Source organism: Epinephelus lanceolatus, chromosome 17 (assembly GCF_041903045.1).
Source record: "Epinephelus lanceolatus isolate andai-2023 chromosome 17, ASM4190304v1, whole genome shotgun sequence".
NCBI lineage: Eukaryota > Metazoa > Chordata > Actinopteri > Perciformes > Serranidae > Epinephelus > Epinephelus lanceolatus.
This window is the reverse complement of record NC_135750.1, coordinates 6,795,386-6,811,376: the sequence shown is the minus strand read 5'-3', so window position 1 is coordinate 6,811,376 and position 15,991 is coordinate 6,795,386. Positions and strand designations below refer to the sequence as shown.

General features: G+C 39.6%; 1 protein-coding gene across 1 annotated transcript in view; it reads right to left on the bottom strand.

Moving 5' to 3' along the window:
* The window catches only part of nrg3a (neuregulin 3a), a 536,209-nt gene that overhangs the window by 17,318 nt on the left and 502,900 nt on the right, over positions 1-15,991 (bottom strand). Inside the window, exon 6 of the mRNA XM_033642364.2 lies at positions 11,367-11,493. Within this exon, the coding sequence (XP_033498255.2) occupies positions 11,367-11,493 (127 nt within the window). The remainder of the gene's footprint in view (positions 1-11,366; positions 11,494-15,991) is intronic.

The window sequence follows — 15,991 nt, the reverse complement described above, 5'->3', positions numbered from 1 at the left end:
AAACTTAAAACATAGGTGAAAAACCAGTGGTTTGAACAAAAAGCAAGCTTTAATGTCGCTGGCAAAACACCTCCAAACAAGCAGGCAACAAAACTGAAGATACAGGCAGACATAACTCAAAGTACAAAAGAAAGAAGAACCAAAACTAAACCAAAAACAAACCAGGACATCACAGTGAACACAGGGATGAACTCAGGGAAGCAATCCAACACGGAACATGAAAGACCAACGAAAGCAGGGGACAAAGGAGCAGAGAATGACATCATGAACACAGGGAACTGACAAAGGGAAAGACACAGGTATATATACACAAAAAAGAACTAATCACAACAACAAGACACAGCTGGAGCAGGTGGTCACGGGGAAAAGCGGGGAAACACAGAGATTGGCTGACAATGAAGACAACAAGGGTGTGGTAGGGGATACTAGGGAGCTAAGATCATGACAACTTTCTTAGGTTTGAGCAACAAAACATACATTCATCACTAGTATAGCATAATGCACTAATGCTAGCAGGTTGATTTTTCCTCAAAGGTTCAATTTAAATCTTGAAATTTCAAGTTTGTTCTCAACATAACTACTTTATTCTCAAAATGTGGCACTACTTCTGAAAGAACAACTTTTTTCTCATCATTTCTACTTTACTTTTGTAATGCAAAAAAAAAAGGAAAAAATCCTCTTCCTCTCATTTATAAACTCACCAGCCACTTTATTAGGCACACCTGTTCAACTGCTTGTTAACACAAATAGCTAATCAGCCAATCGCATGGCAGCAACTCAATGCATTTATGCATGCAGACATGGTGAAGACGACCTACTGAAGTTCAAAACGAGCATCAGAATGATGAAGAAAGGTGATTTAAGTGACTTTGAACGTGGCATGGTTGTTGGTGCCAGACGAAGTTGGAAAAACGTTGCCTGGTCTGATGAGTCTGGATTTCTGCTGCCACATTCAGATGGTAGGGTCAGAATTTGGCATAAACAACATGAAAGCATGGATCCATCCTGCCTTGTATCAACGCTTCAGGCTGCTGCTGCTGGTGTAATGGTGTGGGGGAGATTTTTTTAGTACCAACTGAGCATGGTTTAAACACCACAGCCTACCTGAGTATTGTTGCTGACCGTGTCCATCCCTTTATGACCACAGTGTACCCATCTTCTGATGGCTACTTCCAGCAGGATAACGCACCATGTCACAAAGCTCACATCATCTCAAACATGACAATGAGTTCACTGTACTCCAATGGTCTCCACAGTCACCAGATCTCAATCCAATAGAGCACCTTTGGGATGTGCTGGAACGGGAGATTCTCATCATGGATGTGCAGCCGACAAATCTGCAGCAACTGTGTGATGTCATCATGTCAATATGGACCAAAATCTCTGAGGAATGTTTCCAGCACTTTGTTGAATCTATGACATGGCACTAGCAAGGTGTAACTAATGAAGTGGCCGGTGAGAAATATACAGTAATTGAGGGAGTGAACAGACCAGCCTATGTTGGATCTGTCTGCATTCTTATTGCCGGACTTTCTTTCATCACTGCTCACTCTCTGGTGTTCTTACGCCGTGCACATCAAAGCTGCTAACTGATACAGAGGCTTCAAGTGAACATTCATTTCTCAGCCTGTGATTAAACAATAAATATGAAGTATTAAAGTGGGTCACTGTGCTAGCAACCCAAGAAAGTGGTGGCGATTATTCAAACAGAGACGGATCTGTTAACATTCACATGTGCTGTTAATTTATTCATGTTTAAGAAGGAATGACTGGCAGTATAATCAGCCCTGCTGGTTGTTGCTGAAGGAATCTCCAAGTTCACTGACTTAACAATGCTTGGTTTTTACAGTTATGGAGAGAGAAAGTTGTGTGTTTAACTTATTTATCTGTTATAGACTAATAAAGCGCTCTGCGTACCAGCTCAAAGAGAGAGAAGTGCCTCTAATCTATTAAAGCTGACACTGTGCGGTTCAGTGTCCCTTTTGTTTCTGTTTAAAAATAGATCTAGGCTTCAGAAGGGCTGCTCAAGGAAAAACCGGAAACTGTGCGTGTGCCATACAGCAATACTGACTGTTTATAGAGGTCATCAATATAAATGTAATGTTTTCTTGCATAGCTGCAGGCGAAGAAACTCTGATCTCTCGCTCCATAAATGCATGCATATACAACAGGCAAAAGTAATCATTGCTTTGACAGTGACTTCATGCCGAGTCTGGACAGTTGTGGTGCAAAGGGGGCATATAATGACGCGTATTAAAGGATATACGTGTGTGTGTGTGTGTGTTTGTGTGTACTGTAATGGATGTTTTAATCTCTGAGATAGGGACTAGCATGCAGCGTATGCCTCTGGCACTGAGGTTTTTTAACACTGACAGACTATCCGGAGGGAAGCAGGAGATGATTTTTATGATTTGTGCGGAGATGCTGCCATCAATAATAGCTTTATAGCATTATAAACCAACACACATGGAGCTACACACATACACCGTCGTCTCCGATCAAAGCCTAGCAGAGCAGGCTCGGGACAGTCTTGTTCATGATAGAGACAGAGCAGTTTCAATTATGCGGCAATGACAGACTGTGCAAAACACCTGTGGAATACATGATAGGGTGGTAAAACCTGATTGATAGAGAAAGATCGGCTCACTCAGAGCTGCTCTTCAGTTCACTGCTTAATCAAATACTTCCAACAAAGGGCCCTGCGGTGCTAATCAGGAGAGCTCATTTTCTGTAACAGGCCACTGCTGGATAGTTCTGCTGCCTTTGTCATGACCTACCCGATTATATGGGATGTTCATGCACACGTGCTTAAATGCAGCAAAAAATGTTAAAATCCCTCTAAAAGTTATAAAATAAAAATTAAATAGGGATTTAATTGTGACAAAGACATGTGACACACTTGTGTGAGTGCATGCTCCTTAAACACCACTGACCCTGTGTTTGTTACTCTGTGTTCAGAAATTTGGGGAATTGATTGCCTGCAGACAGAAATCAGTGTGACTCTGGGTGCGTAGGCACAAAATAAACAAATACAATTCATTTGCATGTAAGTTCCCCAAAGGCTCTGGCAGAAATCAAATAAATAAAACAAGATTTAAAAGCAACATTTATACACTAAAGATCTGCCTTGTTTTTCCTCAGCAATACATTCTGTAGAGTCGGTGAACAATAATCCGTAATTCATGAGCCAGTGCTAATAGAGCAATTAGCACAATAAGAGCCAAAGGACTAATTTTAAAATAGTTTTCTATTATGCTTTGGCATAATGTGATTTTATTGTAGTTTATTCAATTGTTTATTATTGTATTGTATTATATTTTGATGTTTCTATTCATGGCACAGATCATTAATGTGCAAATTAACAAAATTATAATTATCATAAATATGCAGTATCATCAGGTCCAGTGTGTAGGATTTAGGTGGGTATATTTGCAAAAAATATGATATATATAAGTATATTTTCTTCAGGTTATAATCACCTAAAAAATAAAAATCACTATGTTTTTTATCTTAGAATGAGCCGTTTATATTGACAGGTTTCTACAGAAGCCCAAACTGGACAAACCAAACAATGGCTCTAGACAGGGCCATTGGTGTTATAGCGTTTTTATGTCGACCACCATAGCTAGCAGCCCCTCTGAGATGTAAGTGTTGTAACATGAAACTGCTTTATTCTGTGTTTTCATCGGTTTAAGTCACTGGGTTTGTTTGTTTTGGAGAGGAAGAGACGTCTGAGGATAATTTGGCTCCTGGTAAAAGCCTCCTGAACATCTGGATCCTAAGTTATACGAGAAAAAAAGGTGAGCACACATTAGCTTGTGCTGGGCCAGCTCCCCATCTGCAACGAGCCACAGAGCGTCAGAGATGCACTGTTTTGTAGTGTGAACCTGTTTTACTTGGTGTTTTTACCAGTTATAATCATCTGGTCTGTTTGTTTTGGTGAAGAAGAGGCCTCTGTGGATAATTTAGCTCTGAGTAAAAACCTCCTGAACAATGAACGTGAAGGGGATGAATGGATTCTAAATGGAAGTTCATGCTTTGCACATGGGAGAAGTTTCAGCTGGTTGCAGGCTGCAGTCATCATCTCTGCTAGATGCCACTGAATCCTACTCACTGCTCACACTAGCACTGTAAACAAAATCAATTTAATTCAACTGAATTGCTGCCTTCAATAGATTTGCATGTTAGGGCCAAGTAAATCACAGAGACACTTACTGTATGAGACAGGAATCAATCATTACAAATATGCCTCTTAAACAGACTGTGTGAGCTTATTACCCTGTGAGAGACCAAGCTAACAAGCCAGTGCTGACCATGTGACTGCAGTCAATTGTGTTATTTAGTCATGATATTCCTGTTTCAAAGAATGGCTGGCTAGGATGTTAGTGTTTTGCTAACCAGCTGGTTAAACAAAGATTTTTGCAAACAATATCTACATCAAAAAGCTGCCCTGCTGTCGTAAGGATGCATAGATGATCATCGCTGTGCCACTTTCTGGTATGAGCGTTGTATAATATGCGAGTTTCAACTAATGAATGAGAAAACAGATGGCAATCAATTGTCTGCCTCTCTTTTCATTTGGTAATTTGGCCAACAATGTCTTATCAAACAGATCTGGAAAAGTGTATTTTCTCAAAGATACAGTGTGACTTGGTGAAGCTGAAGTTAGTTGAAGGTCAGTCAGTGTGCTGTTGTAGAGGTTGAGCCTTCTTGCTGTGAGCTCAGGTGAATGAAGCCACATATTAACACAGTCTGAGGAGACGTCTAATCAGCCAAACTCTAGACACCTGTGCAGGTCTGCACTGGCTGCAAACACTTGTACAATCAGTGCGGTTGTGAAAAGATAATGACATGTCACCTTAATGAAACTAAATTGAAACTTTCAATCAACTGGAGTTTTACACTGTGCTGTTACAGCAGGTTGGCTGAATATGTTATGTGTGAACATGGACCGCGGAACGCATCTGAACAAGGGGGGGCCATAATTTCAAGTCACGTGGAGGGGGTGGGGGGGCATATGCATTGAAACAGACAATATTACTGATGTATTAAATAATGTTGCGGAGCACTTTTTTTATTCCGACGCCACACAGTCACATCTACAGTACACGCATGAACACGAACACATGCTCGCTCAGATAAACCCCTCTGATCCCACTCTAACATTCACACACAACAGGCCAAGCCTATTTACACATAAACGCACAGATGAAACTATAGCAAACAACAAAGTACATCCAGTCCACAACCACAACCAAAACTCATCTTACTGCCTTGAATCTAAATCAACATCATATTCATTATCATCACAAGTCAGCACTCATATCAGACTGATGTGCAGAGCCGCGCGCACCCACACACACACACACACCCAACAACAAAACAAGCGCAGCTGCGCAGTTACTGAAAAGTAACCAGAACGCTGAATTTCTGACCATTACCGCCCGCAACCGCAATGTGTATGTCCACTCCCGCCCGCAACCGCAAAACTCTGAGAATTTATGCCCGCACAATAACAGAGATGCATTGATTTTGTGTCTTCTCCTGTCCTGCAGGAGAAAACACGTCATTTTATAGGCTATTAATAAAGAGATTCATGGGGTTGTTTGTTTCGTTTCCCTGGCCTGCATGTCTTTTGACGCACTGGTCAGGAATAGTGCTCCTATTTCGTTGTTTTCATTTAGTTTTTAATGAAATAAAGGCTGTTTCATATTCTATTATCCTCCTCTGTATTTATTTATTTTTCTACCTTTATATAATCATGCAGTGATTGAGGTTAAGGCAAGCCTGGCGCCAGGATGAAGTTACTGAGGAGGCGGTTAAAAATTACGAGGGGGCAAATCTTTATTATGCAGCACAGGTTCACAAAGTGAGTTATAAAGAGCGCGCAGACGTGTGTAATAGTTGCGCGTAATGACAGCTAGTCGCTGGTGAAACACAATAAACGGCACGTCTTCTTTCATGTTTGTCTCATGACAGACAGACAGACAGACAGACAGACAGACAGGTGGAGCAAGCGGCAAATTGGTATGAAAGCTGGTTCAGGGCATATTCGTCCATTTATGAATAAATATAGAGTGGATCATGCATGTGCACCAAGTTCCTGTGTTGACATCCTGTCGCTAGGCTACATCTTCTTCTTCTTTTTCTTCTTCTTCTTCTACTGTTTAATGGGGACCCGCGGGACCCGATCCCAATGCAGCCCTCTATGTCAGAGTACAAAAGTTACCCGGGCCATGGCCCCCCTGGCCCCCCCGGTTCCACAGTCTATGTGTGTGAATAATGTTTAAATAAAGGGAACTGAAGCAATAACATAAAAATGATGTGTATAAAGATTCTGGCCTCGAGTTACAGATGCAGTGAAGACTCAAAGTGCACTTTAATCAATTTGGGGCCAAATATTAAAAAGGATATCCTCTGTAGGGTAGATTTCATGTTCTGAGTTACCAAAGGCTTGAATGAACATGTTATATATTATTTGTTCAGATTGTTTAACTTGACGCGCTTTAACTGGCCAAATTCACATCCATGAAACCTCTAAAAGAAGCATACAGCCTACTGTGTGATTTCTCTGAACGTACAAAAAAGATATCACAAAGTGAAGTGATAAGGTGCTGTGACCCATTTTGAAGTCTGAATGGAGCTTCTTGCTGAAAGGAGTTTAAAGAGCAGTGGTTTGAACGTTTCTGCTTTTGATGTCCACAATAGGGAAAGCAGGAAAAAGATTACCAGAAAATATGAGGGATATAAAAGTGAGAAGTAACAGCCATGATGTCCTAAAGGGGCTAAACATTTAATGATTTCAATGGAGGTAAAATACGGCACATATAATAGCTGAGTATCATGAATCATAGTAGAATAATGAGTAGGAAGAACATCACTGTGATTGGTTAGTAAATAAAAAGATGATCCTATGATGTGTCAGCTTTCAGGTTGATATAAACATCAGATCATTTGCATGTACCCTGTGTGCAAAAATAACTATTACTTTATTGGTTTGTAGTTTGTATGTGCACACTAAATAAAATCTCTTATTATTCTCAGTTACTGTGACATTTAGGTTGAATTTGAACCGTAACATGATGCACAGTATTACCACTGGTTGCACATTGTAAGATCTAAATCCATGTAGAAGGTTGGATTGCTGCCATTCCCTTGATCTTGATCTTGGGAAGCCAGTTTGTTTGTCCTTGGCAGAGCACTCAGCTTGAAGATAATACGAGGTGGCACACCTGACACACCGTCTTCACAAACTCCAGATTTTACAGATTACTTTCAAACTGTGGTTAGCTCTGTCTCCAAGCTATATCTTATCTGAACCCCTTGTGAACCAAAACTCCAGATCCTCAGGCGAGAACGCCCTTGTGTTTTAAAGTCTGTGAACTCAAGATCGAAGTCGACAGGGCCTGTGCAGTCCTGCTCCGTTCAGACACCATTACTTCTTTGACCTGTTGATTCAAGTGAGGCATTGAATCATTGAGACAATATATTTTCACCTTATTGCCTGCACTTCATAATCATCTGGTGACATTAGTCTGTGTGAAGATACATGATTAATAAAATAAACAAAATTATCTAGACCTTGACACCAGAATGTTACACTATAGGTCACTTAAATACACACAAGGGTAAAGTGCTGCAGTGATGACAATTTTTTTGTAAACCAGCCCTGAAGTTAGTGTTGCCCAGGTTTCCTCAACATAAAGCCAATGTTTTTCTTCTACTGCATTTTGGATTATTGCAGAAAATAAGTTCTGTGGCAAACAAAATTATACTTACACATTTTACTCAGTAAGACAATTTTTTATAAATGAACATCACTTTCAACTCATCAATTTTTTTTTAAGATTATATTTTTGAGCTTTTTGCCTTCAATGATAGGACAGTTCGAAGCGGACAAGGAGGAGAGAGAGGGGATAACTTGCAGCAGATGGCGCCCCAACTTTTATGATTTTTGAAGCAATAATGCTATCGCCCGAAGTAAAAATCTAACGTTTGGCTGCAAACAAACCACATCAAGGTTGCATGACTTAATGTTGCCATGACAACGTGGCTGTCAAGCTGTGTTTGGCTTGATGGCGTTCTGTGGTCTTATTTAGCTAGTATTAGAAATTGCCCTTTTCAAGAATTGTAAAAGCATCAAAATTTACGAGTGTGGTATTTACTTAAATGTTTTATGTTGTAGAACAAATGGTGAAAATAGGTTTACCTTGTGTTAACCACAGACTTTATTTCAGGTAGCTGAAGTCAACACAAAGCAACCAGAAATGCAAATCTGTTAACTCATTACCGCGTTTCAGGACTCATTCCGAAAGCACTCTATAGTAGAAGATTTTAAGGGGTGATACTTTTTGCATATATTTCTTTTAATACCGTCTTGAAAAAATAAAAGGTTTGGAAAAAATATTTTTAAAAATCCTGCATTTTTTGTTTGACTCTACCTGTTTTATCTTGTGCCTGTTCAAAATAGTAGGTTTTATGGCCATGCCTTCAAAAACAGCCCTGCTCATTACAAAAATGACTCCGTAGTTTTCTGATATCTCTATTTTCAAAAGAACAATTTGACATTTGGGAAAATATGCTTTTTACTAAGAGTAAGATAAGAAGATCAATACCACTTCCATGTCCGTACAATAAATGTGAAGAGATTGCCAATTATCTTAGCATTAATATTGAACTATTAAACTATTGAACTATTGTTTTAACGTCTGTTTAAGTGAAAGCACCAAAACTACTTAGACAAGGCCTGGATACAATAAGAGATTGCTTTCATGGTTTTAAGGAACAAGTGTTGGCCAGCCCATTCACCACAAAAACAATGTTGACATTGCACATTTCTGCAAACCATGAATATCTTGCATTTGCACGTTTCACACGTGTCATACCAACATTTCTAAAGTGATGTAGGACATGAGCTGACTTTGTCATCTGGAGGTGAAAGGGATGGTGAGACTCATGCCAAGCTGCAGACCATTACAGATGAGAGTTCGAGACCACCAAACGCCAAAACCAGTTGTGTTTTAGAGAGTCATTGCTGTTTGAAGCAGCTTTTTAGGTACAAAAAGCTGAGACATAGTTTCTTGTCCTGCCCAGATTGTGCCCCCAGATCAGGGTATTTTAAGCCAAAATCTGATCTTTTCCTAACCATAACTTGGTGGTTTTTGCTCCTAAACTTAACCACCACCCTCCACATGGTTTGCAGAAAAACTACAGTGCCGATGTTTTTTTTGGCGACTGGGTTGTGTTGCCTTTCAGTACAGTAGGAGATGAATATGGAACTGTGGTCCCTGGCATCACCTTGACCTTCTCCTTTGGACTTTTCATCACACTTTAAGAATGTCACATGAACTCACTTTTAAGCTGTTTTGCCAAATTACCAATGCAGATGTTTTTCTTTAGAGGACAGTGTAGCTCTCATACTGATGGACCTCATGATGCCCATTCAGCATATCAGGCCAAGGACTGAGTGTCGGCCGTATCATTCACTGCCACTGTGAATTGTAATTATCTCTACTCAAAGCAAACTGGGTCTTGTACACAAGATACAAATTTCTGTGCCTCTCCCACACAGTGATTTGTCAACCTTGTCTATGTTAATGTGTTTATGATGGATTGAGGGCCCCTAGTGTTCACAGTACACGTTCTTTGCTTCATTGTACATTTAAATTACACCCTTGGAGAGAATGTACAATTTATCCAATAAAGCTTCATGTCAGACCTGTGTAGATTACGTAGGTAACATATAATAAACATGTAAAAAACGGTAAGTTAATTTATGCCCAGTGGTGCACTAATGCATACATACACTTTCCCAAGGCGATGGAAGACGTGGATTTGACTGACATTCAAATTAATGTAATGTTTTCCATACCAGCTCCTCCGAAACACACATCTGGGAGAGATGCTATGACAAAGAGTGCTGAGAAGATGATGAATGACATCGCTAGCCAGCGCCGTGCTCCCAAACCACTGAACGATTGCTCACTCGAAGACCTGTGAGCTTAATGCAAGTGGCCAGGTGGAGACGGGAATACATACTGATTCATAGGCAGCTAAAAACTGCAGGAGGGTAATGAACTCAATGATAGTTGCCAATACTCTGGTGTAATATGTACACTGTATACATCTGATTTGTGATAATCTCTGCAGGGGCACTGCTACCTGATATCAAATTTGAATGTTTGCTTTTTCCTGTAAAGCAACAATCTAAGAAAAAACCTCATGAAATCAACCTCATGGCAACTAATAGTACATGTATTGAGGTTGTTGGGTTTTTGTTGTGTTGTGTCTTTTTGCTGCTAGAAGCAACTGAATATGGTCTTTGAAATAAAAAAAGTCTTAATCTTTTTAGTCTTTCTGATTCTTAACTACAACAGGTTCAAGTTAATGTAATCCAAGTTATGCTGTCACCTTAACATTAGTTTATACAGCCAATCTTAAGGGAAATGGAACAGTGGGATGTTACTGATTTTAGGTGTATGCATGCTCAGTTCAGATTTGAGTAGGTATGTTTGTTCAAATGATGCTCTCTGCTTTTCTTTGTGGTGGCACTTAACATTGCCATTTTTAATAACTGCCACGTTCTCAGAACATATGATGAGACGTACTGGTTTTGAACTCCCCGTGGGAAGATTGAACATGGAAGAGGTTGTCCATTCTTGATTCAAAGCCGTTTTGCTTTTTACTTTTCTCTCTTTGGAACCAGCCATGTGAAACCTTTCTCTGCCTTACTTATGTCTCCAACTGTAACCTCAACTCAACTCATCTGTTTGTATGTGTGTATAGTTCACTCAAGTTGCGATGCTAATTGGAATGCACAGATTTGATTTGCTAGGTAGTATTATGAGAGATAATCTAACGTATGCAATTGGTCTGAGGGTTTCCTGGTCAGCTAATACAGCCAGTCGCTCCAGGATTTCACAGGCTCTTTTTGAGACTACTGCTGCCTAAAATGCTTGACTTCACTGCAGCTATTCTAAAAAACAAAATTGCAGTGATAGTTGCAATGTTTTTGGAGTTTGGTTTTGCAATGACATTGCGAAAGGAAGTAAAAATAGCAGAAGCACTTTTTTTTGCAAGGCAACTTGTTCCAGTGAGAGTAAAACCGCACTGTGTTGAGTTTGTGATTCATACTACACTAACATAACCACTTGTACAGGATCGGTTGTATGTCCGGGTCCAGATAGGATGGCATCTGGATCTGGACCCAGGACAGATGGATGGCAGGTTAACATGTATTTTGGACATTTTGCTAATAAGCAGAATGGCATCCCCCCTTTTCCCCCCTCAAATCATCCACTGACTATAAAAGATCAACATGTTGAAAGACCGTCAAGATGAACAAAGGAAAAAACAGCAGTAGTTACCTCATGCATTTGCAGGTTGGTGTTAGGGGCCCTCATCTTGGCATCCAGGGCATTATTGGCATTAGCAGTGTAGTTTTTCAAACTGCGGCTCTCCTTCAGGTGGGCCTGGAGCTTCTCTCTGCGCCTCCTGAAGAGAAAGAAAAAAAAAAAAAGGATGATTCACAAGTGTAAAGTATTTCAGGAGTGCTTTGCCCACTGCCAGCTAAATTACTGTGAGTCTTGTGCAGGTTTTCATCCCAATCATTAAGATTATAATGTCAGTAATTACTTAATCATCATGTGGTGTTGCAGGTAACTCTAGCTTTGAGTTGCTAAGACAAAGTCTTTAACCTTCCTCAGCTGCGTTCACTTAAGAGGCATCATCCATCCCTCTTCAGCATCACATTAGGCTCCACAAATTACTTCTAGTAAAACAAGCCTTGAGTTCATCAGTGTCATAATTATATTCTGCAGTCAACATCCCCACCAAATCCCACCTGTAACTAATCTATAATATTGCTCTTATTAATTCAAAACAGAAGCCTTGGGACAGTTGCAGTGTCTTTGTTTCAAGCAGGAATGATGCAGATCTACAATATTACAGATGTACTTTAAGATCAGCTTGGGCTCACCTTCACAGAACAGTAGAGAACAGAAGAAGGGAAGCTAAAACCAGGTTGGATTATTTCTGAAAATGGTAAACAAACTTGAACGAAATATTTAAGTATGGACTGTAAGTCCTAATCAGGCTGTCCATCTAACCCTGTAGCTACGTAAGGCATTTTTAAACTATCACCCTGTTTGTTAAATATACAGTAGGTCATGATGGCATATCACTCTTGCAGCCTTCTCTTGGATAACACATTTAACATGTGTAGTTTTTAATTGCAGCCATAGATGTGACCACGTTTAGGTCACCTGTCCCTGGCCAGTTGGCTCCAATATGATTTTGGTAAAGACATCCAAGCAAAAATACATTTATATGTAGATGACACTGTCATTTACATGCATGCTCCCTCCATAATGCAGGTGGTGCAAAACCTTCAGACTGCATTTTAGTCATTATAAACCACTCTGCTAAGTTTAGAATTGATTTTAAATGCTCAGGACACCAAAATTTATGGTCTTCTTAAAGCTCGCCCACAGTTGTTTGATGATTTCAGCATCTTCACTTCTGATGGTAAATCCATTGAAAGAGTGTCTTCATACAAGTACTTAGATATATGGATGGATGACAAGCTTTCATTTCATGTAGGCTACATATTGCTATTCTAGTTAGGTGCAAAGATTGGCTTTTATTTTGGAAATAAGTCTTGTTTTACTTTCAAAAACTCGTGGAAGCTACTTTTTTTTGTCTGTAATTGATTACGGTGACATATTGTATATTGTACAACCTCCTCCATTTAACGTAGCCTTGATTTAGTGTACCGTGCATCTCTAGGTTTTCTTACAAATGCAAAGTCACTTACTCATCACTGCATTCTTTATGATTTGGTGGTTTGGATGTCAATGACCACTTGCAGACAACAGCACTGGTATATTTTTTATTTGTAAAGCAATACTGGGAAAAATTCCGGCCGACCTCTGCACCCTTCTGTGTGTCAGCTCCGGTGGCTACCAGCTACGCTCCTCTAAGTGGTTGCTTTTCAATGTACCCTGGGTTTTAACAGACCTAGGGAAAACTGCATTCTCCTACTCTGCACCATGGACATGGAACAATCTTCAAAAATATCTAAAATAAGAAACACTTACATCCACTGATGAATTCACGGGCATCATAAAGAATGTGATGATACAGATGTGCTTGTTTTCCTTGAGAGGCCACTATGTTTGAATAGCTGTTGTTTTATTGTGGATTTGTGTATTATATGTTGTATTTGTTGCATTATAAATGTGTTTTGATTGGCTGCTACCTTGGTCAGGTCTCTGTTGTAAAATAGATTTTCAATCTCAATGGGACTTCCTGGTCAACTAAAGGTTAAATAAAAAATAAACAAAAACAGTGATCCCAATCGTTTCCAGAAACTTCAAATGTACAGTTTACAGTCGTTACAGTATAAGAAAAGCATCGGGGACAGGTTACACAATAAAGCATTTAACTTTGTTTTTAATGTTCTAAATTGTATATAATTAAGACCAGAGACTAAATGTAAAGGCTTTTATCCTACTTTACTTTTCTAAATACCCATTATATATCACTCTTCTAAAGGACACTGCGAAGCATCTGTAGTTCCCCCCCCCCCCCCAGTTTTTCAGACTCATCCACGAACATACTTTTAAAAATGAGTCAGAGGCCAAGGAGAACTGCATTCTACCAGCCTCATGCCCTCAAGGACAGGAGAAGAAGAAAGTGAGCTATTGACCAAAGAAGCCGTCTATCTATACCTCTCACTCTGTCCTCCCTGAGCAGTAATAAAAAAGACACAGAAAAAAATACAGCTTATATGATGTTCCTTGACTCCATTTAATAAATTCTGTTAAGATGTTTTGAGTCTGGGCTCCTCGTTTCTCAGATGTGTTTTTATTAAACTGGTTGAATCAGAATGCTTTGTGATATTTGTTGCCAAGACACTGAAGGAATGAAATCATCAACAGGAAAACTAATTAGTTTGACCCCAATCTTTAGCAGACGCAGACCTGACGCATGACAAGAGGTCAAGAGATAATTGAGGGTTGTATTCAGATGTCTCCCATTCATCTGAAAGAAGCTCCTCTGCTTTGTTTTTCTGACCAGTGAATATTAGAGTACATGTTTTTAATTAGTCCAACACTAGTTACCCATGTTTGTGCATTCACATTTCCTGCACTAAACCCTTTTATCACGACTTCATTCTGTTGATGCCAAGGTAAGCCCATTATCAGATCGTGCCGATGAAGCCTTTAAAGTTCCGGTCTTTGAGATTCTCTGCTGAATGACAGCAATGTAATCCAGTGTTTACAAACAGCCTCATTGAACGCTCCTATCCTCTCCACCTCTACGGCACTTTAATTATATTTCCTTAGAAGAAGACTGTGACATTTGGTACATACTGCTTTTGGAAAAGCATTTACTTGATATCTCTTCTAAAGCCTTAGCACAATCTGGTTGTTTATTTGAATGCAAACAGCTCTTTATGATAGAAGCATATGATTTTGCTGCAGGAAAATGAAATCAGAGTTGTCAGATGTCAGTAACCTCAAACATCACCAACCTTTTGTTACCTGTAGCTAGAACTCAGGCTTCTTTTGATTAAGGGAACTTGTGTATTATTATGAATGGGTCTAAGGGCACATCCACACTAATACTTTTTATTTTAACAGTGTTTTAAACAAGCCTCTCAGTACTGTTTCAGAAATAATCTCCAATAATCTGCCAATACTACCATGCCTGAAAATGCATATTACATGACCATTTACATACACTTGGCATACGCGTACCAATGTAAACAGGAAGCAGATAGTCTATCCTGCGGTTGGCTGCTAAGAAAATTCTATGGAGATGGCAAAAGGTAAGATCAGAGATTTCTTTGCTTGGATCGATGGAGAGCTAGAATTGCAACTGAAAGTAACACATGAGTATAAGGTGGTCAAAGCAGTGCTAAACAGATTGGGAGTTGCTGCAAAATATATACAGTAACATAATAGAGTGGCACTGGGGAAATTATCCATCGCTGGAGTAAGCCATAATAATGGGAAAGGAATACGCACACAAGAGGGACAAAATCGCAAAAGGTTTGGAGACCTAGCTAAAATGTTTCGACTTGACACATGAACAGGAAGTGAACGTGGGTGTCTGTGTCATCATTTTCAAATGTCTCCATTTCCGCCCATCCAGACTCAAATTCAACCCCGGAGTTTTCAAACTAAAAGTGGGTCACCAGCACTTTCAAAGGTCTCCATTTTAGGGCTTCCAAAAAGCTGGCATAGTGTCGCGGAAACGTAGCAATAGATATGCGTGTAAAACAAAACATAATGTAACTTAAGAGACATACTTGGTACCACTTCATATTTGGCAGAAATCTCGCAGTCTTACAGGTCATGTTGCTCAAAAAATGTTAACCACTTACGCATTTGTTACCCCTTTTTAATCAGAGTTAAGTATATGACTAATCATGCTATTATACCTTTACGTTATTTTTTTCCGTTGGCCTCTTAATGCCTAAACTACACGGATGCCCCCTGTTTGTCCTCAAAAAAGGATACTCTCTTATGATTTAAGTCTAAGCAGTTGCATATCCTTAGGAGTTATTTCCATAGTGAATAATTCTCTCTTTCTGGTGTAGAGGTCGGGGCAGTAAATGGCTGTGTGGTGAAGTTTCACGCAGACTGCAGCTCACCTTCTGTCACAGAACATCAGACAACATTCATATTCTTACCTTAACCAAGTGTGGTAGTTGCCTGCCCATGATTTATTAAATTTAATGATTAATTCAAAACCACAATCTCACTTTAATCACAGTAATTGACACAGGCAGTTATCGCGGGAGCCAGAATTTTCAAATTGTTGGCACTGGAGATAATTCTGAGTTTTGCTGAATCTTTAAATATTGACCGTCTCTCTGGTGACAAGGTCGAATTAAGATCACTCAATAGAAAAACCAAAAAATCTGGTTACCACATTTCAGCTCTTACAGGGAGTAAAGTAGGTTGCAGTTTGTAATTAGAGA